This window comes from Euprymna scolopes, chromosome 32, assembly GCF_053919585.1.
Source record: "Euprymna scolopes isolate OS-2025 chromosome 32, ASM5391958v1, whole genome shotgun sequence".
In the NCBI taxonomy this organism is placed as follows: Eukaryota; Metazoa; Mollusca; class Cephalopoda; order Sepiida; family Sepiolidae; genus Euprymna; species Euprymna scolopes.
The window spans coordinates 65,130,900-65,155,031 of NC_136513.1; the positions used below are offsets into that span (position 1 = coordinate 65,130,900).

Consider the following 24,132-nt stretch of genomic DNA (forward strand, 5'->3'; position numbering starts at 1 on the left):
TAGCATACTTTTCGCGACAGCTGAAACCGGCCGAACAACGTTACAGCACGTTTGGCCGCGAACTACTGGCAATGTACCTCGCAGTGAAACACTTCCAACATTCACTCGAGGGCCGACAATTTGTGATCTACACCGATCACCGTCCGCTTACATACGCACTGCGTGCTAAGCCGGACAAATATTCTCCCCGCGAAACACGTCATTTGGACTTTGTTTCGCAGTTTACTAGTGATATCCGACATATCGCGGGTGAACAGAACGCAGCAGCAGACGCATTGTCTCGCCTGCCCATCAATTCTCTGTCCTCACCATCGGATATCGATTTGCAACAGATGGCCTTGGACCAGCCAAGTCTGGACACGTTGGATCCATCGTCACCTGAATTCGGGACTTGCAAATTCGCATATCTGCCCGTGCCTACTTCTGACACGCAGATCATCTGTGACACCTCAACGGATTCACCTCGACCATTCGTTCCAACGACCCACCGTAGAGTTGTTTTCGACACTCTACACAACCTGGCACACCCCGGACGCAAAGCCACAGTAAAGCTGATTACAGCTAGATTTTTCTGGCCTAACATGAGGCGTGACATCATTGCTTGGTCACGTTCCTGTGTATCCTGCCAAAAATCAAAGGTGCACGAGCATATCCGCGCACCCCTTGGAACATTCAGCACCCCAGACGCTCGGTTTAGCCATGTTCACATTGACTTGGTTGGACCATGGCCGGTCAGTCAGGGATTCACTTATCTCCTGACCTGCATAGACCGTTTCACACGGTGGCCAGAAGCCATCCCACTTAGTGACATTTCGGCTGAATCTGTAGCGCGAGCCCTTATATCAGGCTGGATATCGCGCTACGGAGTTCCCACTACAATCACCACTGATCGTGGTGCACAATTCGAATCCCACCTATTCCGGGAACTGTCCAAGATCCTCGGGATCACTCGCATTCGGACAACAAGCTATCACCCTGCTTCAAATGGGATGATAGAACGCTTCCATCGCCAATTGAAAGCTGCATTACGCGCTTACCCTGATCAACAGCGATGGAGCGAGTACATACCGGTCATCCTTCTTGGCTGTCGGGCATCAATCAAGGAGGACCTGGGATATTCCGCAGCCGAACTGGTCTATGGAGCACCTCTATCGTTGCCAGGTCAGATGCTGACCCCGATAGAGGATATATCAACTGACACAGCTCTATATGTCAACAGACTACGAGCTTATCTCAGTAAGCTACCGCCGATGCACCCTAGGGAACAGACCATTAAATCTTTGGTTCCGAAGGACATAGCGACATGGACTCACGTATTCCTTAGAAAGGACGCAGTAAAAGCCCCCCTAACTCCACCTTACACTGGCCCTTATCGCGTGCTTTCACGCACTGATAAAACTTTTATCCTAGACATTAGTGGTAAAAAAGAGACAGTATCGGTAGATAGGGTAAAAAGAGCCTTTCTGGACACATTAACACCTGAGCCACACATTCCTCCAACATACACACAGCATAATCATACACCTGAGGTAAATGTTCCACGTGAGAACAATTATGTGACCACTACACGTAGTGGTCGACGGGTACATTGGCCGAAGAGACTTTGCAAAACAGTGTATTTCTGTTGAAAAAGAACATTTTTTCTTCTCTCCTTTTTAGAGCAGAACGTTTTCTGCAAATATTCCAACTTTTCACAGAAAAGTAAGAACATTTTTTTCTGCAAGAAAATAACCTAAAGAGACGGACATTTCTTATTGTATTTTTCTTTCTGCTTTTTGTTATGCTACCTTTCTCTCTGTCGGCTTTCAGCCTAAGCAGGGGGTTATGTAGCAGACACAAATGGACCCCTTTTCTTCTCGCGCATTCGCTTCCTCTGAGTGAGTGATGAGGCGCTAGACTGTCCAATCTGAGGACTTGCGCACGAATACAAATTGACCCCTAGGGACCAGACAGCTTCCGGTCCCAGAAGAAAACTCTCTCTTACGCTACCAGCCTTCGTCGGTGCTAGACGCCTGTTCTCTTCGCTGCTCCTACTAAAGGTATTGACGACAGCCGCGGGTTGTAACTACCTCGTAAGGCAGTGGAGACCCGACTCTACTTTCTTCCTTCAGTACGCTTTGCAAATAAACCTTTCCCTTGTTAAGTTGAAGAAGTTGTTTGTCATTGTTCATAGAATTGTGTTATGTTATTTTATTTTATTAGGGAAATTCCCTAAATATCATTTGCTATTTCGAGCAAAAGAATATTTTACCTCCCCTAAGATGTGTATTACACATATGAAATAATTGTACCTTTCCTAGGGCCGGTAATTTACAGAATGTATATGAAATAATTTTCCTTTTTGGAACGGGTAATTTACAACACATATTTAAAATGTTTACCTACCTTCAGACGGGTAATTTCTATACATATATGAAACAATTTAACATACTCTCAACAGATATTGTACAACATATATGAACTAATTTCTCTTTCTACTAAGGCTAATGATTTTAAGAAAATTAAAATCATTTTTAGAAGATGGATCATTAGGATTTCCAAATTAATACATAAATACATTGTGTTGATTAATGAGTTCGCAACCCTTGCTTCATCATAAATTTCAACATTACTACGTTTCTTTCCTCCCTCATTATCGGCAATATTATTGTAAGATAACTTGTCATTTTTGGAAGATGTCTTAGCAGGATTTTAAAATTAATACATAAATACATTGACAAAGTTAAGTGATTAGACAACCCTTGCTTCATAATCAAATTCTACATTACTCTGTTTCATTTTTTCACCACTATCGACAATCAAAATTGTTTGGAAAAAAAAACGTCATTTTCAGAAGATTACTCAGCCGGCTTTACAAACAAATAAACAAATATGTTGAGAAGCTTTGTGATTAGGCAACTCTTGCCTCACTACAAAATTCCACATTTCTGTGTTGTTTCCCTCCCTACTATTGACCTATTTTAAGTGAAATGATATCATTTCTTGATCAGCAGGTTTTTAAAATAATTATATAAATGTATTGATGCGAATTATCATTAAGCAACTTTTACTTTATCACAATTTTCAATATTAATATAGTCCCCCCCCCCTTACTACCACAACCGCCAACAACACATTAGTAAGAGAAACGATGTCATTTCCGGAATATGATTCCATAGTTATTCCATATTGGATTGGATATATCCAAGAATTAGAAAAATGATGAAATGTGAGTTAATTGATTGGTGTTTTTGTAATTGAAATAATCAACCCAGACAACACCTCCCTTACGAAAATAATAATTTTAATATATAGTCTGGGTCGATTAATTCATTACAAACGCACCAATCAATCAACTTACATTTCATATTTCATAATTCTTAGATATTTCGACAATCATTTTTATAATTTTAACCCATATATGACCTCGCCCCTTAAGAAAATAATAACTTTGGTATATTACCTGGGTTGTTCACAAACACACCAATCGATTTATTCTTCATAATTCTTGGATATGTTACTAATTTCGACAATCATTTTTGATATTTATAATCCACGTTATCGCCTACCCTTTACTAAAATAATAACTTCGATATATTTTCTGGGCCGATTATTTCATTACAGACAGACTAATCAATTTACTCACATTTAATCATTTTTCATAACTGTTGGATATATTACTAATTTCGACAATCATTTTTCGTAATTTTTACCCACATTCTAGCCATCCCTTACGAAAATCACAACTTTGATGTATTGTCTAGGCCGATTTTTTCATTACAAACACACCTTTTACACATCATTAACTCACATTTCACCATTTTTCATAATTCTTGGATGTGTTACTAATTTCGGTAATTATTTTTTATAATTGTAACATACATTATCGCTTTACCCTTTATGAAAAAATAACTTTGATATCTTGTCTGTGCCGATTATTTTATTACAAATGCACCAATCAATAAATTAACATTTTATGATTTTTCATAATTCTTGGATATGTTACTAATTTCGACAATCATTTTTCACAATTTTAACCTACATTTTCACCGGCCTCCCTTACAAAAATAATAACTTTGATATATTCTCTGAGTTATTTATTTCATTAAAAACACATCAATCGATTTATTCACATTTCATCATTTTTCATGATTCTTGGATATGTTACTAAGTTCGACAAACATTTTTCATAATAGTAACCCACATTATGGCACCCCCCTTATGGAATTAATAACTTTGATATATTGCCTGGGTCGATAATTTCATTTAAAAAAAATACCAATCAATTAACTCACATTTCATCATTTTTGGATATGTTACTAATTTCGACAATCATTTTTTATAATTGTAACCAACATAATGCCCCATCCTTGCGAAAATAATAACTCTGATATTTTGTCTGGGTTTGTTATTTCATTACAAGCACAATAATCGATTAATTCACATTTCATCATTTTTCATAATTTTTGGATATGTTACTAATTTCGGCAATCGTTTTTTTTAAATAATTTTAACCCACATTTACCCTCCCCTTACGAAAATAATAACTTTGATATATTGTCTTGGCCGATTATTTCATTAAAAAAACACCAATCAATTAACTCACATTTCATCATTTTTCATAATCATGATTCTTGGATATGTTACTAATTTAGACGATCATTTTTCATAATTTTAACCAATATAATCCCCCTTACGAAAATAATAACTACGTAGTAATCTCTGTTAAAAATATACATGAAATAAAGTAATGTTTAGATCGTAAACTGTTTCAACCATTTACGGCACTGACACTTATAAATATACATTAAATAAATTAATGTCTAAAACGTAAAATGTTACAGCCATTTCCGAGACTGACTCTGTAAGCCCCACGCCACTGTTAAAAATATGAATGAAATATAGTAATGTTTAACTCGTAAACGGTTGCGGCCATTTCCTGGACTGATTTTATATCCCCCACCTCACTGTTTTAAAAACATACAGGAAATAATGTAATGTCTAAATCGTAGACTGTTTCAGCTTTTAATATTAGATAAAGTAATTTTGAGATCGTAAACTGCTTCAGCCGTTTTCGGACCTGACTCCGTATTCCTACTCCTTTTAAAATATATATGAAATAAAGTATTTTTGAGATCATAAACTGCTGTTTCAGCCATTACCGGGGCTTACTCCATATTTCCCTCCCCACCTCTTAAAATATATGCTGTGTCGGTTATTTAGTATTTTTTTATTTTTTGGAGGAGGTAACGCCTGGTAGAAAACTATATTACGCTTACTTGGCCTTTTGGTTAAGATCAAAGTGCAATATTTGTTCTGACGCAGCATTTCAGCGAAATCATATGGATGGAATACTGTTGCCATGGGCAGGAGCTGCTAAAAACAGCCTATCCTACCTTGACAGAGTACAAAATAGACTTCGTGGCTTAGTGGGGGATGCCCTTTTCTCTACCCTGCAACCTCTCTCCCACAGAAGAGACGTTGCGAGCCTATCCTTGTTTTATCGTTATTTCCATGGCAGGTGCTCGTCTGAACTCCAATCTCTGGTCCCCATCGCCAATCTTTCACGAAAAACACCCGTCTAGCTGAATCCACTGTGAAAAATTTCCCCCACTCTATATCTGTGCCTAAATCAAAACGCGGATTCCATGAACAAAGCTTCTTTCTTAGAACTGCACGCCTGTGGAACTCTGTTCCGTCTGCCTGCTCCCCACCAGACTACAACTTGGATGTCTTCAAGTCCAATGTTAACAAATTCCTAATGAACCGCCTCCTTAAGTAAACACTTCATCAAATCTCCACACTAACGTAATGTACTTGCAATAATCCTTATCCCTGAGTGGCTTCCGGGCCTTGATAAGTGGTGATCACTGTGTAAAAAAAAAAAAAAAAAAATCATCTACTGGCCCCCACTCCATAAACAGAAAAAGTGGTGGTAATGCTTGGAAGAATGAACAGGCACTAATTCACCACGCCCCAACCTCACTTAAAAAAAGAAGGGTTGGTAATCCCTGATAGCCTCCAGAGTACTTTTTGAAGTAACATAATCGTGAGTGTCCCCCGTCATCAACACATGACGTCACTTCCGGAAAATGACTAAGAAGGTTTCAATTGTCATGCCTCAATAGTTATAATCCCATTCCAGCAGTAATATTCCAAATATATAATTAAAAAGTAAACAAACAAGATCACAATGTCAGTGTATAGCTGACTAAAAAATATCTGATTTCAATCAAATATTTTAAACTGGCAGGGAGACCCGACATTGCCCAAGATTAAATGAGGATCAATGAATGTTCCATACTTCCAGTGACATCGCCTACTTTTCAATCAAATCGATGGATTGCCTGCTCTAGACAGGGGCGCACTGTGTTGTACCAGGAAGAAGCTTCATATGCCTCCCTGCAGCGACTTAGTCCACAATACATTGCAGTCTACATTGCATTGAAGAAAACCTATTGTTGATTTTATAAAATTAAATATTGATAAAACAAATTATAACTGTTGAACATTAGAATATTTTGTGTCTTCCCCTCGAAAAAGTAACTGAAATACATAAAGAATGACGATGATAACTATGTTTGAATACATATTTTATTCATTAAAAATACATATTTTATTCATTAAAACTATATATTTTATTAATTAAAAATACATATTTTATTAATTAAAAATACATATTTTATTCATTAAAAATACACATTTTATTCATTAAAACTACATATTTTATTCATTAAAATACACATTTTATTCATTAAAAATACACATTTTATTCATTAAAAATACATATTTTATTCATTAAAAATATGGATTTCTTATTTGTTACTTCTGTTTAATAACATAATATGTAAAAAAGATTTCAAAAAAAGATGAATTCTTTAACATTTTCACTTGTTCATTTTGTTCTTTGTTTCTTTTAAGACGTCATCAATCATAAAGGCAATTGCATCCGTTGGTCGTTGGTCAGCAAGGTGGATTATCATGTACTGTAATAGAAAAAGGGCAATAACAGATTTTAGAAGAATAACAATGTACCAATTAACAGGATGTAAAAAGTAAAATAAGTAAAATATCGAAGGCAAACATCCTAAAATATACTTTCAATTAGGTTGGTGCATTTCATTGCTGCAATGTTGTCTGTGCTTGTCTTACAAGTATTTTAATAGAATGTACACCGGTGAACTTGCATTCCCTCGGCCGACAATTACTAAAATTTCACTCCTTCAATGTAATGGGCCCCAAGAAGCTTTCTACTCTAACTTCCTCAAACTGTTTACTTTTGGAATTTATTTCCTTCCTCAAGTTTCCTTGGCTGCACCAACATGAAATTTAAATGTAATGTAAAATCTATCTCTATGCATAACTCCTCACTTGATGTAAATCTGATCTCCCCAACTTTTTATCCGTGCCGAAACCTAGATGTAAATTCCATGAACAAAGCCTCTTTCATAGAACTGCACCCCTGTCAAACAGTTTAGTATTCCTGCTTTCCAATTGATTACAAGATGGCCGTCTTCAAATCGAACACGAACAAGTTCTTGATGAGCCGCCCTGTTAAGTAATTCAATTTACGAAATTTCCACTACTAACGATTACTACGATATTTTCCGATTGAATATTGTACACATAACAATATTTTTTTAATGACTTATTTTATTAAATCAAAATATTAAAAAAGAAAGCTGTGATGATTTTTTTTAATGTAACAACGTTGGAAACATTAATGAAAGAGGCTTTGTTCATGGAATTTACATCTAGGTTTCGGCACGGATAAAAAGTTGGGGAGATCAGATTTACATCAAGTGAGGAGTTATGCATAGAGATAGATTTTACATTACATTTAAATTTCATGTTGGTGCAGCCAAGGAAACTTGAGGAAGGAAATAAATTCCAAAAGTAAACAGTTTGAGGAAGTTAGAGTAGAAAGCTTCTTGGGGCCCATTACATTGAAGGAGTGAAATTTTAGTAATTGTCGGCCGAGGGAATGCAAGTTCACCGGTGTACATTCTATTAAAATACTTGTAAGACAAGCACAGACAACATTGCAGCAATAGTTTCATTCTTTATATTTTTTAAGGTTAAATAGTTTCATTCTTTATATTTTTTAAGGTTAAAGAGTTTCATTCTTTATATTTTTTAAGGTTAAATAGTTTCATTCTTTATATTTTTTAAGGCTAAAGAGTTTAATTCTTTATATTTTTTAAGGCTAAAGAGTTTCATTCTTTATATTTTTTAAGGCTAAAGTGTTTCATTCTTTATATTTTTTAAGGTTAAAGAGTTTCATTCTTTATATTTTTTAAGGCTAAAGAGTTTCATTCTTTATATTTTTTAAGGCTAAAGAGTTTCATTCTTTATATTTTTTAAGGCTAAAGTGTTTCATTCTTTATATTTTTTAAGGCTAAAGTGTTTCATTCTTTATATTTTTTAAGGCTAAAGTGTTTCATTCTTTATATTTTTTAAGGTAAAAGAGTTTCATTCTTTATATTTTTTGAGGCTAAAGAGTTTCATTCTTTATAGTTTTTAAGACTAAAGAGTTTCATTCTGTATATTATATTTTTTAAGGCTAAAGAGTTTCATTCTTTATATTTTTTAAGGCTAAAGAGTTTCATTCTTTATATTTTTTAAGGCTAAAGAGTTTCATTCTTTATATTTTTTAGGCTAAAGAGTTTCATTCTTTATATTTTTTAAGGTTAAAGAGTTTCATTCTTTATATTTTTTAAGGCTAAAGAGTTTCATTCTTTATATTTTTTAAGGCTAAAGAGTTTCATTCTTTATATTTTTTAAGGCTAAAGAGTTTCATTCTTTATATTTTTTAAGGCTAAAGAGTTTCATTCTTTATATTTTTTAAGGCTAAAGAGTTTCATTCTTTATATTTTTTAAGGCTAAAGAGTTTCATTCTTTATATTTTTTAAGGCTAAAGAGTTTCATTCTTTATATTTTTTAAGGCTAAAGAGCTTCATTCTTTATATTTTTAAGGCTAAAGAGTTTCATTCTTTATATTTTTTAAGACTAAAGAGTTTCATTCTTTATATTTTTTAAGGCTAAACAGTTTCATTCTTTATATTTTTTTAGGCTAAAGAGTTTCATTCTTTATATTTTTTAAGGTTAAAGAGTTTCATTCTTTATATTTTTTAAGGCTAAAGAGTTTCATTCTTTATATTTTTTAAGGCTAAAGAGTTTCATTCTTTATATTTTTTCAGGCTAAAGTGTTTCATTCTTTATATTTTTTAAGGTTAAAGAGTTTCATTCTTTATATTTTTTAAGGCTAAAGAGTTTCATTCTTTATATTTTTTAAGGCTAAAGAGTTTCATTCTTTATATTTATTAAGGCTAAAGAGTTTCATTCTTTATATATTTTAAGGCTAAAGAGTTTCATTCTTTATATTTTTAAGGCTAAAGAGTTTCATTCTTTATATTTTTTAAGGCTAAAGAGTTTCATTCTTTATATTTTTTAAGACTAAAGAGTTTCATTCTGTATATTATATTTTTTAAGGCTAAAGAGTTTCATTCTTTATATTTTTTAAGGCTAAAGAGTTTCACTCTTTATATTTTTTAAGGTTAAAGAGTTTCATTCTTTATATTTTTTAAGACTAAAGAGTTTCATTCTTTATATTTTTTAAGGCTAAAGAGTTTCATTCTTTATATTTTTTAAGGCTAAAGAGTTTCATTCTTTATATTTTTTAAGGCTAAAGAGTTTCATTCTTTATATTTTTTAAGGTTAAAGAGTTTCATTCTTTATATTTTTTAAGGCTAAAGAGTTTCATTCTTTATATTTTTTAAGGCTAAAGAGTTTCATTCTTTATATTTTTTAAGGCTAAAGTGTTTTATTCTTTATATTTTTTAAGGCTAAAGAGTTTCATTCTTTATATTTTTTAAGGCTAAAGAGTTTCATTCTTTATATTTTTTAAGACTAAAGAGTTTCATTCTGTATATTATATTTTTTAAGGCTAAAGAGTTTCATTCTTTATATTTTTTAAGGCTAAAGAGTTTCATTCTTTATATTTTTTAAGGTTGAAGAGTTTCATTCTTTATATTTTTTAAGACTAAAGAGTTTCATTCTTTATATTTTTTAAGGCTAAAGAGTTTCATTCTTTATATTTTTTAAGGCTAAAGAGTTTCATTCTTTATATTTTTTAAGGCTAAAGAGTTTCATTCTTTATATTTTTTAAGGTTAAAGAGTTTCATTCTTTATATTTTTTAAGGCTAAAGAGTTTCATTCTTTATATTTTTTAAGGCTAAAGAGTTTCATTCTTTATATTTTTTAAGGCTAAAGTGTTTTATTCTTTATATTTTTTAAGGCTAAAGAGTTTCATTCTTTATATTTTTTAAGGCTAAAGAGTTTCATTCTTTATATTTTTTAAGGCTAAAGAGTTTCATTCTTTATATTTTTTTAGGCTAAAGAGTTTCATTCTTTATATTTTTTAAGGTTAAAGAGTTTCATTCTTTATATTTTTTTAGGCTAAAGAGTTTCATTCGTTATATTTTTTAAGGTTAAAGAGTTTCATTCTTTATATTTTTTAAGGCTAAAGAGTTTCATTCTTTATATTTTTTAAGGTTAAAGAGTTTCATTCTTTATATTTTTTAAGGCTAAAGAGTTTCATTCTTTATATTTTTTAAGGCTAAAGAGTTTCATTCTTTATATTTTTTAAGGCTAAAGAGTTTCATTCTTTATATTTTTTAAGGCTAAAGAGTTTCATTCTTTATATTTTTTAAGGCTAAAGAGTTTCATTCTTTATATTTTTAAGGCTAAAGAGTTTCATTCTTTATATTTTTTAAGGCTAAAGAGTTTCATTCTTTATATTTTTTAAGGCTAAAGAGTTTCATTCTTTATATTTTTTAAGACTAAAGAGTTTCATTCTGTATATTATATTTTTTAAGGCTAAAGAGTTTCATTCTTTATATTTTTTAAGGCTAAAGAGTTTCATTCTTTATATTTTTTAAGGCTAAAGAGTTTCATTCTTTATATTTTTTAAGGCTAAAGAGTTTCATTCTTTATATTTTTTAAGGTTAAAGAGTTTCATTCTTTATATTTTTTAAGGCTAAAGAGTTTCATTCTTTGTATTTTTTAAGGCTAAAGAGTTTCATTCTTTATATTTTTTAAGGCTAAAGAGTTTCATTCTTTATATTTTTTAAGGCTAAAGACTAATTTTTTAAAAACATAACATTTACTTTTAAATTAAAGAAAAAAGTTGCCGCAGCTTCTTTTTTTTAAAATGTTTTCATCTTATGAAAATATTGGTTTGTTTATTCATGTTATCAACTTTGTTACATTAAAAAAATTGTCGCAGCTTCTTTTTTTAATGTTTTGATTTAATAAAAAAATATCGTTGAAATGTCCTAAATTATGAGATGAAAAAAAATGAACGAATTTCTTTATAAAAGAGAGTTGTCTCCCTCTGCACAATGAACTATTGTAACACAGTGCCGTAATTTTTAATTACAAGGGAAATAACTTAGAAAATCTCGAATCTGATTATCTCCCTTGGACAGTATGGAAAAATGCGTTGAATAAGATAAATGTCTATCTTCTATGATAGGAACTTTTGAATAATCATAACCACATAACAATATACAATATGGATTGGGATTAACGATTCGACAAAGTGGTAAAAATCGAATATGCAGGAAATATAAATACTACTTTGAAACCTACCTGCATCATTGTTGGTGTTTTCAAGTAGTTTTTATTTCATCTCCAGTAATTTAAAATAGTTTTTAATTTATCTCAGATATTAATTCTCTTTATGGCTTTTAAATTTCCAACCAAGATGGCTGCCGTCAATTTTGCCAGTCTCCTTCTGGAGTTTGATAATTTTTTAGGGGGGCGGGGATTCGCCACTGGAGAGTCTACTCCTCACAATGAAGGTTTTTTTTCTTTCTTTAGATGGGAGAGGGAGTCATTTTGCTCTAATTTATAATCTAATGTTTGTAGGGGGGGGAGAGGAGAGATGAAAAAGGAATAAACCAAGTTATATGTTCATCAACGTTTTGTCTTTATTTCAAGATTTGCTCGGGATGATTTAATTGAAGAAAATAAAATACCATTACAACATTTGAAAATATACTTGTGTGTTGAAATTTTAATAAAGAAATAATTTTTATTTATTTTTTTATTTACATATATTCAACATCTCGGGATTTAGGGAAAGGAACGCATTCCTTGACCGGCCGTTTGCAGGTCACTTCCATCATCATCATCATCATCATCATCATCATCATCATCATTGTTATAGTTCCCTTCTAACAGTCGGCTACACTGCCACCCCCTGGTTGGGGGGGGGGCGAGGAAAGGGAAGAAAGAACCTTTCCCCGTTTTCCTGAATTCGAGTATTCACTGCCTGCATTGTAAGGGACAGGATTATAGATTAAAAAAAAACAAAAAAACTTGTTTGCATACCTTATTTTGATGTCTGAATATCAGAACTTCGATTGTGTTTAATTATCCCGCTTTTGAGTTTTGAAGTGTGAAATTCGGTGAATATGTTAAGTAAAATAATTAATTTCAGTTAAGCAAAACAAAAAAAAAAAAAAATTTTTTTAATATTTATACGAAAAAAGCCATTTTAAAATCTTTGATAAATAAATTAACAATTTCTTTTTAGCGAGCCGAATAATGCATGACCATTATTAAACAGGGCATGCTTTGATGAATCGATGCAAAAATAAAATTCAATAAATATTGTGCCCTTTGTGTTAAAAATATCATCATTTTTTCGATCCCGTTTGAAAACATTTGCCGCCTTTCGACTACGATGGACCAAATGCGCTGAAATAATTTTTTTTATTCTGCTTTAAATTGCCCCCCTCCTCATTTTGGAGAGCCTGGCCCCCACACACATACACATTAAAAACCAAACTCATACAAATGGTCACCCATCTGGTACTGGCAAGCCTCAGCGTTAATAATACATTGAAATTTTCGTCACTGAAAAATAAGTTTTTTGGGGGCTTTTTGGTCTTCTGTAGTTTGCTTTTTATCAAGTACAAATGTAAACAGAGTAATCAAATCGATGCAAAGTAACTGGTTGCCTATATGAATAAGTGGAATTATTTGAAATCCAGGTACTTATATTATAATATTTTTGTATATTCTCATAGAAAATCACCCTAACTCTTAGTTAGACAAGAAATAAACAAATTAATTCTTTCAAAAACCTTTCTTTTAACTATTTATATACGTTTTTTGTGCAAAACAAAAAACGCCAATTGTTAACTTTTGGGGAAAATTTTACATTTAAAATTTAATTAAAAATAGTAGAAAAAGTTTTACATTATTCTGTTTTCTATATTATAAAATTCAGGGTTTTATCTTTCTGGAAAAAAAAGTTACTCAGAAATAATGGATTTTAATAAATGTAATTTCGTTTTAAAAAACAACAACTTGATTTTTCGGCCATTTTTGGCGGTATCTACTTGTGCTCATTTCTATTAGTTTCCTATGTCTAACAAATTTGTTTTAAATGCCTTTTTCCCTTTTTTTTTTCTTTCATTTTTGTTACCATGGAAATCGAAATTTGGTAACGAACCCAAAATTCCGTTATTTTGCCTTTATTGTTCCATGTCTTATGCGTTTACAAACAACATAAGACATTTTCTTTTAAACCTCTATACTGTTCTTTTAAACCGCTATACTTTGCAAAGTATAGAGGTTTCTTGGGAGATATTTTTATTTCATTAAATTGTATATTGTTTATTTCTACAAAGAATTTATTTCTTCCTTGTTAATTCATTTATCCCCAAACCTTAGCGCCTCAGGTCTTAAGAAGAAAGTTTTAAAAGAAATATTTCCTTTCTTTGTTTTCGCCAATAGTTGGCCGTTGGGTGCATTTACTTATTGCAAGTCTACAACGTGGGAATTTGCCCTGGGACTTAGCGTTAATAATTAAATTTAAGTTATAGTTTCCTTCTGACTTTGGTTCTGTCCTTGGCCAGAAAAGGAAATTTCTTTGCACTTTTTCAATTTGAATAATAGAGTTCTTTTACCCTTAGTTAAGAAATTGAAGAATTTATTGTGTTCCCTGTAAGAATATAAACTTCTTCTGCAGATTTCTATTTAGAAGAAAAATAATAAAGTTCTTCTGCCCATAGTGAAAAGAGAGAAAATACTGTATTTTTTCCGATAAAAAAAAAAATTTATTTTATCCTTTCAGGAGAAATATATATAGTTTCCTGTTAGAAGAAAAATTCTTCTGCACTTGCTAAAATAGAAAAAAAAAACCTTATGTCCTCAGTCAGAGAAGAAAAAATTGATAGGTTTTCTGTTAGGAGAAAAAATTAGAAAAATTCTGCTGCACTTTTGCAGTTAATATAAGAAATTTATTTCTTCCCTCAGTCTTGAAGGATAAATTTCCTTCGGAGGTTATTTAATTTGTCCCAATCCAAAGTGCATCCTTGGAATTGGATTTTCTCCTTCGTTAAGCCTGACTTTGTGTCCACTTACACCTTAGGGTGAATAATTAATAATTTTATTTGTACAATTTTATTGTTTAAAATTATTACCAATGCGAACTTCAGTTTAATGCGTATTTGTTTTAACTGCCTATAGGAGAAAATTTATTTTAAAATTTAGGTAGAATTCTGTGTGATAGTTATTCGGCTTTAGTTTATATTTATTTAATATTTTTAAAAGCCTCAACATGTCTTCAAATTCTTCTTACAATACATTGGCGGAGGAAAGGTTATTTGCTATGGATGCTATTATTCTTAATCTCAGCTTTATGAGTTCAGACAAAAATTGTCCTAAAGTTATCTTTCGACAAAATATGACTGAGATTAGAGAGGGCTTAGACACGTTTCTTGACTTGACTGAACAAGTTTATGCTTGTTTTTCCCCTGAGACAGTGGATTTAGAATTTCTGGACGTGGATGCTTCTCGGGTAGATGCTTTCCAGAATGGTGTTAGAGAAGCTATGCATAGTTTAGCTAGTAGTAAGCTACGTGATTCTATTAGTATCCTGGTGCTCTTTGATACACTGACGATAATGTCGGTCAAGGTTTCCGATCCTGAACCAGAATGCCCGGTTGCTGAGACTAACTCTCTAAGTACTGGAGAATTTGGCTTAGAGAGGGTACGGCCGCAGTTGGAAAATTGTGCAGCAATTAAATTTAATCTGCCTAGATTGCAGCTTGCCGTAAATATAGCTAGAAAGAGTTTAAATTTGTTAGGAATTTTTGAGTACTCCAGTTTGGTCCATAATTTGTTGAGCATGGATCCCTGGAATTTTATGCATTTCATGGAGGAATTTAAGTGCGAATTGGATAGAGGCATTGTGCCTATTATTAAAGGGAGCCAGCTATAGTTTTTTAAGCAGTCCGCTGATAGTCAGGGAGACTGTTTAGATTTAGGTAGTTGCCAAGATGGCCAAGCCCTGTTTTCTGCATGCGATGATGCGCATGTTAATTTGGATGGGTACATTACCACTGACCATTTAACATACCCTTATCAAGGTGAAAGTAGTTTCGTGCCTGATATGAGCCCATTGCACTGAGCAAATAACTCTGAAAAGGGCCAGTGGAAGGACAGGAGTTTTACTTGTTACAATTCCTCCCAAGGAAAAGTACTGGATAAGCTCAGTATCTTTTTCTCTTAGAAGTACTTGCTTTTAGTACTTCATTTGGTGTAAGCCTCTCCAAAGCTTTCAGGATCTCGGATCCTATATCCCTTTGTCTTCGTGTGTGGGTCATGGGGAGAGTTTTCAAGCGAGAGTTTAGCAAACTTAAGCTTGACTGGATTTTTACAGTCGAGTGTCTGTAAAATCTGGAGTATTTGCTGGCTCCATGATTTGTAGTGCAGTCCCTCTGAAAATCTGTGAGGGCACAGATTTTTTAAGATGTAAGACTGAGGTGAAGTCTCCGAGGCTGGAACCTGGAGCTTCGGATCTCACTCTAGAAATTTCAAGCGCCAGGGGCTTGGTTGTTTTTAAAAGACTTGCCAGTCTTGGTTTGTTGGGCTTGATATATGAAGCTCGGTAGCTCGGTGCTGCATTTTTCCTGCACAGTTTATGCAGGAGATATACTTTGGTTTTATGTAGCTTCTTTAATCAAAAGGAAAGCTACGTTCGCCTCACTCCTATTTTCGGAGTAGATATGACTGGCTTGTTATGGATTCGAGAGATAATTCAGAATTGCCTGTTAGTCCTCGTAATTTAAACTCCATAATCAAGGACAGTCGTTTTCATTTTCATCTTAAAAAACTTTCTTTTGCTCATTTCTATTAGTTTCCCATTTCCAACAAATTTGCTTTAAATGTTTTTTTCCTTTTTTCTTTCATTTTTGTTAGCATGGAAAACGGTTTTTGGTAACGAACCCAAAATTCTGTTGTGTGAAAAGGATGCCGTTGGCATTTAAAAAGTGTATAGCCTTATGAGTGTGTGTGAGACTTTTTTTAAACGTCAATATCTCTATTTAGATATTTAAAAAGATATGATCCAATTTATGTTCTCGTGCCTTTAAAATTCCAATGTGGATGTATAATTGAAATGAGTGTATCTTTGTTTTGTTATTTATTGACTGATTATGCATATTAATTATTATAGGTAATATTATTTTTAAATATTGTGAGTTAAGCTGTGTCTAAATTCAAATTTTGTTGTTTTCATATGAGTTTATTTATTAAATTTATTAATAAATTGTGTCAATCTCTGCACTGTTTAATTGTGTTTGAGTTTGCGATAAGTGCTGATTTAAAAAAAATTTGTCGAGATTTATTTGAAATAAAGTTACCGATTGTTTCTTGTTTGAATTTAACAAATGATCATCCTGCAATGAATAAGATAATAATGCATTTAGGGAATTGCTATTTTTTATAACTCTTTTATGTTTTCTCTAATCCATGTTGAGCTGCACCAACATATATATGATGACAATTAAGGCATGCAACAGTATTTAAAGCTGCATTGGATATCAGCTTGTTTTGTTATTTTTAAAGTTTTGTTATTTTTAAAGTTTTGTTATTTTTAAAGTTTTGTTATTTTTAATGTTTTGTTATTTTTAATGTTTGTTTTATAGCTTGTAATGTGGGTTGTAGTTTGTTTAGAGTGTTTCAGGTTATTGTATTATTGGCATGAGTAGGTAAAAGAGATGTCTGCTTATGAAAAGTGTTCGGTGGATATGATTTTCGCTTATTGGCCCCGGACAATATTTGGTGGCTTTTTTCCTTTACCACACACACACATATATATACATTATCAGGGCAATCCGAGGTTTTCCGAAATTGAATGAGGATTAACAAATGTTTCCAACTTCCATACATTTATTGTCATCGAAATAAGTGAAGTCACTAATTTTTAAATCAAATCGATTGAATGGTACTCAAGTTAGGGACAGCGAGGAAGCTTCATCTGCCTCTAAGTAGTGACTTAGTCCACAATACATTGTGGTCAACATTGCACTGTAGAGAATCACTTCACATAAAGTTTAAAATGCAAAAAGCAAATGTCATGGTCTAAACCGAAACATTCATTTAAAATGCACCTCTGTTGATTTTATGAAATAATTTTTATATCATCATTTGAATTAAATTTTAATATCATCATTTGAATTAAAATTTTTATATCATCATTTGAATTAAAATTTTTATATCATCATTTGATTAAAATTTTTATATCATCATTTGATTAAAATTTTTATATCATCATTTGATTAAAATTTTTATATCATCATTTGATTAAAATTTTTATATCATCATTTGATTAAAATTTTTATATCATCATTTGAATTAAATTTTTATATGATCATTTGAATAAAATTCTTATATGATCATTTGAATTAAATTTTTATATGATCATTTGAATTAAATTTTTATATGATCATTTGAATTAAATTTTTATATCATCATTTGAATTAAAATTTTTATATCATCATTTGAATTAAATTTTTATATCATCATTTGATTAAAATTTTTATATCATCATTTGATTAAAATTTTTATATCATCATTTGATTAAAATTTTTATATCATCATTTGATTAAAATTTTTATATCATCATTTGATTAAAATTTTTATATCATCATTTGATTAAAATTTTTATATCATCATTTGATTAAAATTTTTATATCATCATTTGATTAAAATTTTTATATCATCATTTGATTAAAATTTTTATATCATCATTTGATTAAAATTTTTATATCATCATTTGAATTAAATTTTTATATCATCATTTGAATAAAATTCTTATATGATCATTTGAATTAAATTTTTATATGATCATTTGAATTAAATTTTTATATGATCATTTGAATTAAATTTTTATATGATCATTTGAATAAAATTCTTATATGATCATTTGAATAAAATTCTTATATGATCACTTGAATTAAATTTTTATATGATCATTTGAATTAAATTTTTATATCATCATTTGAATTAAATTTTTTATGATCATTTGAATTAAATTTTTATATGATCACTTGAATTAAATTGTTATATGATCCTCATCAATTTTTGTATGATCATTTAATTAAATTTTTATATCATCATTTGATTAAAATTTTTATATCATCATTTGAATTAAATTTTTATATGATCATTTGAATTAAATTTTTATATGATCACTTGAATTAAATTGTTATATGATCCTCATCAATTTTTGTATGATCATTTGAATTAAATTTTTATATGATCATTTGAATTAAATGTTTATATGATCACTTGAATTAAATTTTTATATGATTATTTGAATTAAATTTTTATATGATCATTTGAATTAAATTGTTATATGATCGCTTGAAATTTTTATATCATCATTGTCTCATAAAAGTATCTACAGTTGAGTTTATAGGCTATGCCTTTCTGCTTGTTCATTTATTGCACTCCTCAAATGCACTTGCGATGTTGGGTTGTATAAAAGTGCTAAATCGGGTTAAAATTGAACTTCCTTGTTTAATCAGATTCTTTTCGAGTTTCGATACTTATCAGATGCATGCCAATATAAAACCTATATACAAACACTCCCAGATACATCGAGTACCTTCATATGAAATTTTAAAAAATTGGCCAAACCGTTTTCGAAGGAATGAACCTTTCCTTACACACCTACACACAAATTTCATTTTATATGCTAGCATTTCAGCCTGGCGTTGCCTGGGTGTTTGGAGGTGTATATCGAGCAAAGAAAAAAAAAGTAATAGCAGGAAGGCAGGCTCAAACCCGTATAGAAAAGGAGGAAAAGAACGAGGAAAAGAACGTGACGTCTTTGCTGTTATGACCACCACCAAACCGGAAGTGATGTAGGGTTAAATTAAGGCTAGACAATCGAAAGGAGAGGATGACTTTCGAAAATATCGGCGAAAAAGCGACCCCTCCCTGTAGAAAAGTGCCCAGTTGAAGGTGAAGATATTAATGTCTTAAGCCAATTTTTCGATATTTGTCGTCTGAAAGGTTTCTTCAAAACGATACTGATCTTGTAAATATCCGTCGCCTCTGTCGAAAATTTTAGGTAGACATACATACATACATACATACATACATTTATATATTGGTAACTAAAAATTTTCGACCCAAACCGATTATAAAGCTTGCCCTATCTCTAATACCCTTTATGTAAATTTCAAATGTTTAGACCAGAAATTGTCTGAGTAATTTGGTAGAGACCGCAGAGGTCAATTTTTTTTAACTTTGACCCCTATTATGACCCCTTAACCTTTATTGTTTTGGGCTCAAATCAAGTTATTAAGTTGGATCCATGTCCAATGAACCTATATCTAAAATTTCAATTTTTTATACTCAAAATTGCCGGAGGAGTTTGGTAGAGTTCCGAAAGGACAAATAGTTGAACTTTGACCCCTTAACAGACAAATTTCAGGCCGAAAACGGATTACAAAGATTTTTCCAAAACTCAATACCCTGAATATCAAATTTCGAGTCTGTAGACTTAAAATTGACAGAGTTATTGTGTATGGAAATGTACGTTTTTAAACTTGACCTTTCAGACAACAAATATCGAAAAATTGGCTAAAAACATTAATTTCTTCACCTTCAACTGGGCATTTTTCTACCGGGAGGGGTCGCTTTTTTCGCCGATATTGTCGAAAATCATCCCCTCTTTTCGATTGTCTAGCCTTAATTTAAACCCGCATCGCTTCCGGTATGGCAGTGATCGTAACAGCAAAGACGTCACGTTCTTTTCCCATTCTTTTCCTTTTTCTCAGTACAGGTTCGAGCCTGCCTTCCACTTTTTTTTTTTGCTCAACATACACCTCCAAACATCCGGGCAACACTGGGCCGAAATGCTAGTATATATATATATATATATATATATATATATATATATATATATATATATATATATGTAATACAATTATGTTATTAAAGAATATTTTTTCTTTAAGAAAGCAAAACTTATCAAGATAAGAAAGACTCAACACTATTAAGAGCAGCAAAGTCCCTCCCCCTACACAGTTTAGTTCCCCAGACGTAAGAAAGCCTTCTATTCTTATTGTTTCTTCCCCAGAACTATTAGATTTTGGAATTCCCTTCCGGAATCCGGATTCCCCAACTCTACTGACATGCAGAAGTTCAAGTGTAAAGTGATCAGACATCTTGCGGCCTAACACCCTACATAGTATTCCTGCAACTTATGTCCCTGATAGCAGCCCCCCACATCAAAGTGGCACTGTGCCTTGTTTGGGGTGAAAATGTAGTAATAATAATAATAATAATATATATATATATATATATATTATTTATTCGTGGGTAAACACATGGTCGCTACAAACAGCCATCTGCTTCAGTCAATGAGACTTCGCTAGGTGACCGTGAACCATTCGACACGATAGAAAAAAAGAAAAGACTGAGCTTTTTAAAAAAAAACTATAAAAGTTGTGAGCTCTCTAAAAAAGAAGGATAAAAAATGGAGAAATCGCATTTCAACCTTTTTGGAAAATTGTACAAAAAGTGCTACAGCTGAATTTATAGACAATGTAAATTTGAAATGATTAAAGTGGGTCGTAATTTTACCGGAACAATGAATTGTGTTAGTGGGTGGGAGGAGTCTGTTTATAAACTAATTTTTGCGTGTCAAAAAAAAAAAACACAGGGTTTGCAAATGTGTTCGTTGACATAAGAAGTCGCGTGTCAGAAAAGGGTGAAAGTTAGAGGGAGAGAGGATTTAATAAAAAGTAATAGAGAGAGAAAAAAGAAAAAAGTCTATAGATAAAAAATTCGTTGAGTATATAGGTTGAGAAGTGTCCACACTTTTATAGATATACTAGCCGATGTATCTGTCATTGCCAGCATTAAACTTTAAGTTAAATTCCTTTAAAGAAAATGAATTAAAAAAACGAAAAGAAAATGAGGCACGTGCATGAGTATCATGTTTTTTCTAAACAGTTCACTTCTTGTAAGTAAAAATAAAAAATACTCGAGCTGAGATCGAAACCAAAACCTAAAGACAGTGAGTGAAGTACGATAACCATCAGATATGCTTGATACAATCTTTTCAACACTCCAACATATATAGATAGATTAGAACGATAAGTAAAAGTAAAAGTGGAAAATTAAAATAAAAAGACAAAATGCTTCTCATCAGAATGTAGCAGAGTGCGTATGAGTGTGTGTGAAAATATCAGCAGCCAAACGATGGATAGCTAATGACAGTATTAGCAGCAGCAGCCATTTTGAGCATGTATGCAAATTAGCAGGTGTGTGCAGGTTTGCATGACAAGAAAAAGAAAAAAAGGACAACATATGGTCGAGGGGAAGAAAAGTGCACGCCGGGCGAGATGTAGCCTCATAGTGATGGTGAGAGACTTTTAAGCTGGTGTCAAGCTCGCAGGGTTTTGTTAATCTCATAGCAGATGAAATGAACTGTAAAAAACGGTTTTGTTAATCTCATAGCAGATGAAATGAACTGTAAAAAAAGGTTTTGTTAATCTCATAGCAGATGAAATGAACTGTAAAAAACGGTTTTGTTAATCTCATAGCAGATGAAATGAACTGTAAAAAAAGGTTTTGTTAATCTCATAGCAGATGAAATGAACTGTAAAAAACGGTTTTGTTAATCTCATAGCAGATGAAATGAACTGTAAAAAAAGGTTTTGTTAATCTCATAGCAGATGAAATGAACTGTAAAAAAAGGTTTTGTTAATCTCATAGCAGATGAAATGAACTGTAAAAAACGGTTTTGTTAATCTCATAGCAGATGAAATGAACTGTAAAAAAAGGTTTTGTTAATCTCATAGCAGATGAAATGAACTGTAAAAAACGGTTTTGTTAATCTCATAGCAGATGAAATGAACTGTAAAAAAAGGTTTTGTTAATCTCATAGCAGATGAAATGAACTGTAAAAAACGGTTTTGTTAATCTCATAGCAGATGAAATGAACTGTAAAAAAAGGTTTTGTTAATCTCATAGCAGATGAAATGAACTGTAAAAAAAGGTTTTGTTAATCTCATAGCAGATGAAATGAACTGTAAAAAAAGGTTTTGTTAATCTCATAGCAGATGAAATGAACTGTAAAAAACGGTTTTGTTAATCTCATAGCAGATGAAATGAACTGTAAAAAAAGGTTTTGTTAATCTCATAGCAGATGAAATGAACTGTAAAAAAAGGTTTTGTTAATCTCATAGCAGATGAAATGAACTGTAAAAAAAGGTTTTGTTAATCTCATAGCAGATGAAATGAACTGTAAAAAACGGTTTTGTTAATCTCATAGCAGATGAAATGAACTGTAAAAAAAGGTTTTGTTAATCTCATAGCAGATGAAATGAACTGTAAAAAACGGTTTTGTTAATCTCATAGCAGATGAAATGAACTGTAAAAAAAGGTTCTGTTAATCTCATAGCAGATGAAATGAACTGTAAAAAAAGGTTTTGTTAATCTCATAGCAGATGAAATGAACTGTAAAAAACGGTTTTGTTAATCTCATAGCAGATGAAATGAACTGTAAAAAAAGGTTTTGTTAATCTCATAGCAGATGAAATGAACTGTAAAAAAAGGTTTTGTTAATCTCATAGCAGATGAAATGAACTGTAAAAAAAGGTTTTGTTAATCTCATAGCAGATGAAATGAACTGTAAAAAACGGTTTTGTTAATCTCATAGCAGATGAAATGAACTGTAAAAAACGGTTTTGTTAATCTCATAGCAGATGAAATGAACTGTAAAAAAAGGTTTTGTTAATCTCATAGCAGATGAAATGAACTGTAAAAAACGGTTTTGTTAATCTCATAGCAGATGAAATGAACTGTAAAAAACGGTTTTGTTAATCTCATAGCAGATGAAATGAACTGTAAAAAAAGGTTTTGTTAATCTCATAGCAGATGAAATGAACTGTAAAAAACGGTTTTGTTAATCTCATAGCAGATGAAATGAACTGTAAAAAAAGGTTTTGTTAATCTCATAGCAGATGAAATGAACTGTAAAAAACGGTTTTGTTAATCTCATAGCAGATGAAATGAACTGTAAAAAAAGGTTTTGTTAATCTCATAGCAGATGACATGAACTGTAAAAAAAGGTTTTGTTAATCTCATAGCAGATGAAATGAACTGTAAAAAAAGGTTTTGTTAATCTCATAGCAGATGAAATGAACTGTAAAAAACGGTTTTGTTAATCTCATAGCAGATGAAATGAACTGTAAAAAAGGTTTTGTTAATCTCATAGCAGATGAAATGAACTGTAAAAAACGGTTTTGTTAATCTCATAGCAGATGAAATGAACTGTAAAAAAAGGTTTTGTTAATCTCATAGCAGATGAAATGAACTGTAAAAAACGGTTTTGTTAATCTCATAGCAGATGAAATGAACTGTAAAAAAAGGTTTTGTTAATCTCATAGCAGATGAAATGAACTGTAAAAAAAGGTTTTGTTAATCTCATAGCAGATGAAATGAACTGTAAAAAAAGGTTTTGTTAATCTCATAGCAGATGAAATGAACTGTAAAAAACGGTTTTGTTAATCTCATAGCAGATGAAATGAACTGTAAAAAAAGGTTTTGTTAATCTCATAGCAGATGAAATGAACTGTAAAAAAAGGTTTTGTTAATCTCATAGCAGATGAAATGAACTGTAAAAAAAGGTTTTGTTAATCTCATAGCAGATGAAATGAACTGTAAAAAACGGTTTTGTTAATCTCATAGCAGATGAAATGAACTGTAAAAAAAGGTTTTGTTAATCTCATAGCAGATGAAATGAACTGTAAAAAAAGGTTTTGTTAATCT

The 24,132-nt window shown here is 31.5% G+C and overlaps 1 protein-coding gene across 1 annotated transcript in view; it reads right to left on the reverse strand.

The window, feature by feature from the left end:
- Positions 1 to 6,555: 6,555 nt before the first annotated feature.
- LOC145256396 (uncharacterized) overlaps positions 6,556 to 24,132 on the reverse strand; it is a 65,456-nt gene continuing 47,879 nt past the window's right edge. Inside the window, exon 2 of the mRNA XM_080115254.1 lies at positions 6,556 to 6,965. Within this exon, the coding sequence (XP_079971380.1) occupies positions 6,867 to 6,965 (99 nt within the window). The 3' untranslated portion in view covers positions 6,556 to 6,866. The remainder of the gene's footprint in view (positions 6,966 to 24,132) is intronic.